This window comes from Vicia villosa, linkage group LG3 (assembly GCF_029867415.1).
Source record: "Vicia villosa cultivar HV-30 ecotype Madison, WI linkage group LG3, Vvil1.0, whole genome shotgun sequence".
Lineage (NCBI taxonomy): Eukaryota > Viridiplantae > Streptophyta > Magnoliopsida > Fabales > Fabaceae > Vicia > Vicia villosa.
Genome location: NC_081182.1, coordinates 4389326 through 4398504, shown reverse-complemented (window position 1 = coordinate 4398504; position 9179 = coordinate 4389326). Strand labels below are relative to the sequence as shown.

General features: G+C 34.2%; 1 protein-coding gene across 1 annotated transcript; it reads right to left on the bottom strand.

The window, feature by feature from the left end:
• Positions 1-2117: 2117 nt before the first annotated feature.
• LOC131657441 (uncharacterized) lies at positions 2118-2675 on the bottom strand. Its single transcript, XM_058926838.1, has one exon. The coding sequence runs from the start codon at positions 2673-2675 to the stop codon at positions 2118-2120; it is 558 nt and encodes a 185-aa protein (XP_058782821.1).
• Positions 2676-9179: the final 6504 nt, after the last annotated feature.

Sequence of the window (9179 nt, the reverse complement as noted above, 5' to 3'; positions counted from 1 at the left end):
ATTATTGCGAATAATAATGAGGCTATGTGTGTTTTCTGTGAAATGCATTGTGAAGACCCATCTCACATGTTTATTTTCTGTCCTAAGATCCAAAACCTGTGGGCTAGTATTAAGAAATGGCCGGATATAGACTCGCACTGGGCAGCCGACTGTTGTAGCCAAATTCACGTGAGGGTTACCACATTGTCGGGGAAGATTCAATGTAAAAAGGCTGCAACTATTTGGGTGACTATATGGTGGTGCATTTGGAAGATTAGAAATAATATCATTTTCAATAACGCGGTTTTTGATTGCGATGAATTATTCTACTCGATCCTTTGGTACTCTTGGTGGTGGCTTGCTATAGAAGCCAAAGATAGAATTAGAAGTAATTTCTATGAGTGGTTCAAAAACCCGTCCTTGTGTATGTGAGTCTTTAGTTTGGTTGGTTTTTTTGTTGGTTTTCAGATTTTCCTGTTATCTCTTGTAAAGGTTGAGTACCCTTAATACTCTCTTTTAATACAAGAGTTATTTATGAAAAAAAATTGAAAATCATCATAAACTATTTTTTGTAACTTCGTTTACTCTTGTAAATTTGTAATCGATTTTCTTTATAGTAGTTTTTTTTTTTTTTTAATAATTAAATTGAATTTAAAGAGCACTAGAGGTATTAAAAAGGTGCTCTATTCTCTGTAAGTAAATCAATTTGGATCAAGCTAAGTAAATCAACTTAAATTATTTTAATCAAATCATTTTATAAGTTTTTCAAAATTATTTTTCCTCATTAAGTTCTCTCGTCAAAACACACTCTTGGTTCATTCGTGTGTTCATCCGTTTAAAAGCAAGCAACTAAAAAAAACTTTTGCCTAGACATCTCATCATTTTTGTGTTCCAAATACTTTTATTTATTTATTTTGAATCTTCATTCATAAGAAAATGATAGATAGCATAAGTAGGAATGATACTAAAATGTATAATGAGTAGAATAAAAATTCACAAAATAAAAACTAACACGTAGGTAATTATTTATTAAAATAAAAGAGTATAGGTACGGACACTACCCACACCCTACCCATATACTCGTATTACATATTTATATAATATCATTTATATTACTATATACTATGCACATTTATGAATTTTTAAAAAATATATCGCTATTGAAATATTATTCATTTTACTAAAAGTTTTTATTTATTTTTAACTCAACAATAACATCCATAATTTTTTAATATTATTAAAAAAAATTCAAAATTATATGATATTTTATAATCAATCGATTTAATTTTGTTACAAATGCGGGTAAACAGATACGAATATGAGCATTGCGGTATCCATTATAAGATAAAGTTCTAAGTTTAAAAAAACTTAGTTCCACCAGAACACAAATTTAAATAGGATTTCAAAAGATTTTTTTAAATGTAAGGGAGAAGAAACATTTATTTATTTTATTTATTCCAATTTTAAAATTTTTTTATACTTTTCATTCAAAACGACTTGTTTTACCGAATTGAAAAAATATACATAAAAAGGAGAAAAACTTGCATGGATACGAACATAAATCATGAATGTTAGGAACAACAAATAAGAAAAGAGAAAATTCTAAATTTATTTAAAATTTAATTTCTTTTTTAATTGGATTCATGGGGTGGTTGTGATTGAGTAGGAGAGAAAAACAAATATTTTTTATTTTTTAATTAATAAAAAATTGTGATTGATTGTTTGTATAACCACCTGTTATGTTTGTGTTCACGCAAGTATTTTTCCATAAAAAGATCAATTAGTTTGATCAATGAATTAACAAAATCACACCGATTTTTCACCAAATCAATTATAGATATAATTTTATGACCTTATCATATCGCTCTATTTTTTAATTTTTGATCTAATCGATCTGATCAGCCGATTAAAATCAAATTTTAAAACACTTATTTAGTTTCTTTTCTATTAGTTTTCTTTATGATTTTATTTTATTTTTTTACAAAAAGAGGACTTAAATATAGAATGAAAAGGTCAACGAAGTAGTCCACCTACAAGTCTACAGTTACAGGTTAAAATTAAAATCAACATCAACACATACATTATGCTTCATCATCAACTGTACATACATAAACTCAGAAACAGCCATAGAAGCAGCTTTAATACTGACTACGATGATGATGATCCAACCATTTCTGCAACCTCAGCTCTCTGTAAAACCTATCAATAAACTCCTCTGCAGCTTGATCAACATGAAACTCTTTCTCCTTTTCTATCTCCCTCGACACCGTCGTCACCTTCACGCGCCTCCTTTCATTACCACTCCCGCGACGTACCTCCTTTGGCGGAGATAAAAGCCTCCTCTTGCTGCTGGCACCGCGAGAGAGACGAGGTGGACTGCTGCTACAGCTGAACTGATACTCCAATGGTGATATGAAATACATATCAGCATCACGTGGACGACACGAGAGTGCTTCGTGGTGCTTCACCATCACTGTGTTGAGTGCTTTCCCTATGTTTTTTCCTCTCTTCATCATCTCATGCATGTCCTGCATAATTCTGTTACTCTTAGACACACCGTTTTGTATCATGAAACCTATCAAACGCACCGTTTTGTTCACTTTCTCAATCACCACCATTGATTGATTAGTATCGATGCAAGTAATGTCTGCAACATTATTTGGAAGACACAACTCTGATTCTGTGTCGAGTTTCATTTCATGGATGTAAGTAGAGAATATTGGAGAGGAGAGTAGTGTTGGTTTTGTGGGGAAAGAGTTGTGAATTTAAGGAAAGAAAAAGGGAAGAGAATGAAAGAGAACGTTGGTTTAATGTCGCTGTTTTGGATATAATCACGACAATTTCATTGTGCTTGTCCTTCTTTTTCCTTGTTATTGGAACTTTCTTTTGTTATTTTTCTATTTTTCTTTTGCATGCTTTTCTTTATTACTTGATAATTTAATTAAATGTGTTACTCCCCTTGTTGGTGTTAAGAATTTCAAACGGGTAACAAAAGGCCTCTTAGCACTTGTCGACTTTAAAATATCTTGCTAATAATTGATTAATTTGAGAATATATTACCTAGGGGTGGCAAAACGGGCCGCCCGCCCTGCCATATGCCCGCCAAAAAACGAGCGGGGCGGGCATGCCCGCCAAGTAAAATGGACATCAAAATCATGCCCGCCCCGCCAAGATGGCAGGTTGGCGGGCGGCGGGCTTACCCGCCTATTTTTATTTATATTTTTAATAGATTAATATGCTTTTTTTACCTTTTAATTAAACTTTTCACTTATTTTTTAATACAACTTTTTATAAAAGTAATTTTTTAACAAATTTACTCAAAAAAATATTACATATATTTATAAATAAATGTATAAAATAAACGATCAAGAATTGCAATTACTAGAATTAACTAAAAAAAGATTGAGTTTTGGAGGGGGAGCGGGTTTTGGCGAGCGGCGGGCTTTGGCGGGGCGGGTATGACGGGTGGCGGGTTTTGGCGAGCGGCGAGCCTAAAATCCAAACCCAATCCGCCAATTTTTGGCGGGTGCGCGGGCGGCCCGGCAGGCCCCGGCCCGTTTTGCCACCCCTAATATTACCAACCAAACATGGGTGCACACTTTAGCACCTACATATGACCCACATATGTGTCATAGGGGTTAAGAGAAACAAGAGTCCCCATATTTGAACACTTTTGTGTAATACTAAAAGTAATATGGATTGAAACAAGGTCCAATTCATTTGAAATTAGATGACTTGAATCTTATGAAATGAGACCGATTGGCGATTGGAGAGTAAATATGTCTTTAGGGGTGGACAACGGAGCGGGTTGGACGAGTTTGGACTTAAAAACTCACTCAATCCAATCCGTCCAAATTGGAAAAATAACAAAAACCACTGTATCAAATATCCTCATAAAAATGTTAAGGTAACTAAATTATAGAGTTCTATAAAATGTAACAAACAATTCAAATTTTTGATGTGACAAATAGGCCTGACTTGTTCATCTTTTTCATACTTTTTTTTAAAATAGGGTAAAGTTTTAAATCCACATTCTCTAATATATCTGTTCTATTATTTTTTGCAGACACAAATTTTTTAGATTTTTTATTTATTTTTTAACTAAAATGTACAGTGTCTTATGTGGATTTGCCTAACTTTTTCTTAGGGTGGAATAAAGTTTTATGCACTCTACCCTATTTTCATGTAAACTTTTATAAGATATACTTAAATTCTAAGCCTCATGCTCATATCTAATCGTGGCAATATTTGCAGTGTTGAAAAAATAACAACTATAGTTAAGAAGCTCATTATCGCTTATATGATAATCTAGATATATATTAGTACAAACAAGTAGGGAGAAAAGCAATACTGACTCACATATTACTCACACTATTATAAACTAATAGTATACGGATATCGAGGTAATTTAAATGACCACTTTTTGTGATATTATATTAGGAGTGATTTTATCTTTAGCTCTATATTATTCACATTTAATTGTCAGCTTACATATAAAAAACACACTAGTCTATGTAAAAGACGCACTTTGTTTATTTTATTATTTCCCAATGGCCTACAATCATGATTATAATTTATAGATATGTGTTAAGAATTCTGTTGCTTTTATATTTAGTCGGTGCAACTTAATCATGTACTTCTAATTAAGTACCTTTTTTTCTAATTAAGTACCTTTTTTATAATTAAATATCTGATTACTATTCAAGTAATAAACAACAAATCTTTTACTTTGTACTTATCGAAAATAGTCATACATTAGATTTTGTTATCATGTGTTTTATCTAACACTTTACAATAAATAATGCCAATGTTTCAATATCAATAGATGAACCAAGACATTTTAGATTTCTTCGTTCTTCCTTCCTTCTCCTTCATCCAAAATTAATGTAAGATGAAAAAGAAATTGAAAAAACAATCATAGATTAATGAGAGATGAAATATAGAAAAAAATACTGAGAAATTAGTGAAAGCGAGAGTTGGATAAAAAAGATAGAAGGAGATGAAAAGCTCAACTAATAGAGATCAACTTTTGTGCTCGTACAATTGGATCAGAACCTTGTAATTGTGAGAGAAATTTTCAAATCTATAATATGAAAAAATTCATTGTTCTAGATTTCTCTATATTAGCCTTTTTTTTATCTTGCTGTCACATCATTAATTTGGAGACAAATTAAGTCTAATTTAGCTTTTTCCCAACCAAACCACACATTTGATTTTACTCCAGTGAAAGCTTTCTTAAAAGTAACTTAACTTTAAATGAATTACTTAAATTTTTGGGAATCATCTATTTTCGTTTTGAAAACAAATTGGTTTGTGACAAATTAAGTTACATTAATAAGTGCACAATCCTCTATTGCGACAACGCCTCTACCCGACACATTGCCAGCAATTTATCCTTCCACGAATGTATCAAACATATAGACTTAGATTGTCATTTAGTTCGAGAAACGCTTCGGCTTGGGCTGTTCCATCTTCTCCCCATTTCACCCTCGCAACAGTAAGCCAACATCATCACCAAACCATTGGACCTGCAACCGTTTCTCTCTAAAGTCTCTAAGCTTGGACTTCACACTGTTTACCCCCAAGCTTATGGGGGGGGGGTATTGAAAGCTTAACTACTTTCCTCTTTTGCCTCCTTTGTTGTTACATCTTTTCCCTTGCTGGAAATTTATTGTAATTGGGCCTGTATGGCTTTATGTAACTGAGGCCCATTCTTCTCCTATAAAAGAAGGACCTCGCATTAGAGAATCTCTTTATACACCCATGCACCTTCTTAAGGACCTCTGACGAAAAATCCAAAATATCCCTAAATTTCGGATATGTATATCTGAAGCCCCTAAAATACCCTTTTTCCAAAAAAAAGATGACTTCGCATGTGCATATGCAAAGTCACCTATTTTTTATTATTATTATTTTTTTAAAAAGAGTGACTTCGGATATGCATATCTGAAGTCACTAAACATAATCTGTGTGCGCGAGCAGACTTTTCCCATTATTGTCATTCTCTTCAAGCACACAACACAACCCAAATCAAAAAAACCCATTCTCTCCAAATACTACATTGACATTAAAAAGCTCCATTGAAGATTCTCAAGCTACAAAAGTTCTATAGAAACATTCCCCTTCATTCCAAGTTATTGTCAAAGCTCACAAAATTGTGTAAAATTTCAATACCCATTACCTCACCCTCAAACTTGTTATTAGGTTTGTTAGAATCTAGGACAATGTGTAGGTTGATGTTATTGTAGTTCAATGTTAGTGTTTGGATGTTAAAAATTGGTATTTGGACGAGTTAGGGAAAGAAATGCAACTACATGGACTTGGCATACCTCCAGTATTTTATTGATTTGAGTACAGTTCATGAGTAGAACTGGACGTGACATACCTCTGCCATTTCGGTATACATATATCATAAGCTGAATGAAGCATGCAACTGCAGGACCAGGTAGTTGACTTACTCTTGCACACTCCACTTGGTACATTTCATTTCAATTATATGACATTTAATTTATTATTTATTAACTTGTACTTACATATTTTAGTATTTGTGTATCAGAGCTAGATTATCTCTTACTTCCACCAGATTCATAGCTACGATCCTGATCCGTTATATACTGACGACATGCCTAGGACTGCAAGATACGTCCTCCAAAGGGGGGATTATAAAGTGGCTCCATACCGGGTGTACCTCGATCGTACTAATCACGATGACATAAACTAGATGCCATTCTGTGATTACGAGCATGTTGTCCCCTTCAACCGCATCCCATTATATTTTGGATGGTTAGCATGTGGGACAAACACCATGGTCAGGTGTCTTCCAGAACGGTGCATGAGACAGTTTGGACTTGTGCAGATGATATCGAGATCTCCATCTGAGGTTGTTCCTAACACCATTACCCTCCGATCTCTCACTAACATCTTTCAGGATTGGGAGTATCATTTGGTGCCAGAGGCGTATCGGGGGATGCGGGCATCCAAGAGATGGAACTGTGTAGAGGAATACATGACATAGTTTTTTAAAGTGTCACATCTTATCATGACACCAGATGCTCCTGGGAGTCCACCTAGGCCAGCTCATGAGGAGCTTTTGGAAAATCAACATGCCGATGATGATCATGCCACTAATGTCCTGCCGATATGTCAGCGGATACAATTGATTGGGCAAAAGACATTGGATAGAGGGATCATTTTGGAAGGCGGTGCAGAGGCGGTTGTCATAGTTGAGAGAATGGTAAGGGAGATGTCTAGTACGGCGGGCTATAGGAGGCAGATGAGGTGTCGTGGAATAGGATTATGCATACTGTTGAAAGTATTTGTGGGTAAATATTTTCGGTAATATATCGTATCCACAGGGATTGGTTAATATCACTGCCGTTCTATAGTTAATTATTTTGAGTTAGAAAAAGTAATTGGATTTGTTTTATGATTATGATACTATCAAATTTAAACAATAATTTAAATGCAAATAATGAACGTTTGTTAACGATTAAGGAGATATGTTGAGCTTTAGGGTTCATCAACCTATTCCTATACAACTTATCAATTAATTCACAATTGAACAATCATTTGAATTACTATCTTCACTTATCCTCAAATATGATTCCATGTCTGCAAATCAAATTAGATAAACTTTTACCGGTATGAGATTCGATCTCTCCAAATATCAATATCGATAATAGTAATAAGGAACGATAATTATGAAAACTCAATCACAATTCCATCTCTGCAAATTGAGATTGAATCAATATAGTAACCTAGGGCAAAAGTTAAAATCATTTCTTTCGATCAAAGATTCAACAATGGTGTAAAGTAAAAACAAGGTTTCTTATTGATAATAAACTCAAACAATTGTTCATAGGAAATAATTAATGGCATTGTATATTCATAGGTTAACTACTACCTTAAACTCAACAAGAGGAATTTAGCTCTCCATAGACATGAAGAACACACAAGAATTAATGGAGGGATTCATCTTCATCAATGGAATGTCTTCGATTGGTAAAGAATTGGCCTTCAATTGTTGTTCTTGACTGCAAACTCAGAATGCTCTCCTAATTTCGCTCACAAAAGATCTGTCTTTCACTTGGAAGCTAGGGCTTCTATTTATAAATTTTGGGCTTTTAACGCCGAGGCCGCGGCGCGGCAACGGATGAGCGCGGCGCGACCAGAAACAGAGACTTTGGCGCGGCGCTGGCTAGAACTCCCGCGGCGCGCCCTTGTCAAACTTCATCTTTTTGCTTTGCCTTTGAGACCTCCAGCTTCCTTTACTCTTCATGTTTTCCTAAAGCTCCAGTTCAGCTCTAAACCTGCATCAACAGTACCCACAAGTGATTCGATTTGCTTTACACATGAACTAAACCTTTTCAATTCAATTCTCACTAAAAACCTATGGATCTATCACAATTTGCATTAGTTTAGAGAAGAAATCACTTATATTAACACATGAATTTACCATTAATTTACTCCTAACAAACTCTCCCCAACTTAGAGCTTTGTTTGTCCCTAAACAAAATTACTTACCTCCAACAAAACATACCAACAGTCATGCAACAAGTTTTTCAAAAAGGTTTCTCAAGTGGTTCAATTTAGCAACCAAGTCAAAATACTCCTCCTCTTCCTGCAAACTCAGAACATACACATGAAACAAATTTTGAAAGCAAATTACCTCCAGAAGTTCAAAACACTACACAATTGTAATTGAGTCAGCACTAATTACTCTCATCAAAAAGTATGATGAATAAAAGAGGGGTTAAACACTCATCCAATCAATTAAATCAACAAGGATCCATATCATACGTTCACCAAATTGTTAGCATCAAGTCATGTGGAATCTGAGAATCAGAAGGTCTTTCTAGGGTTGTAATGCGGTTTAGATTCAAAGAAAAGAAGATAATCAAGGGTTGTTCCTAAAATAGGGAAGCATCCGAATCATAACTCATTCCTCCTTCTCTATAACTTTCGCTTTCTCACCTGGTCATCTTTTCTCATTCGTAGCTCGGTTTTTTTCTTTTTCTCTTTTTTCAACAACTGTTAGATTCAAACGCTGTTCTTCTTTTTTTCATAAATATATTTTTTTTCGAGCTACGAATTTCTTTTGTCCTTCACCGATTACCACTTTTACTTACTTTTCTTTGGATTGTGATTCTCCCCAACTTGGAGATCAACCTGTATTTAGATTATGTGAATGCTCCCCTACT

What these genes read in the sequence shown, in the direction of transcription:
- LOC131657441 (XM_058926838.1), bottom strand. Translation starts at nt 2,675, where the DNA reads ATGAAACTCGACACAGAATCAGAGTTGTGTCTTCCAAATAATGTTGCA.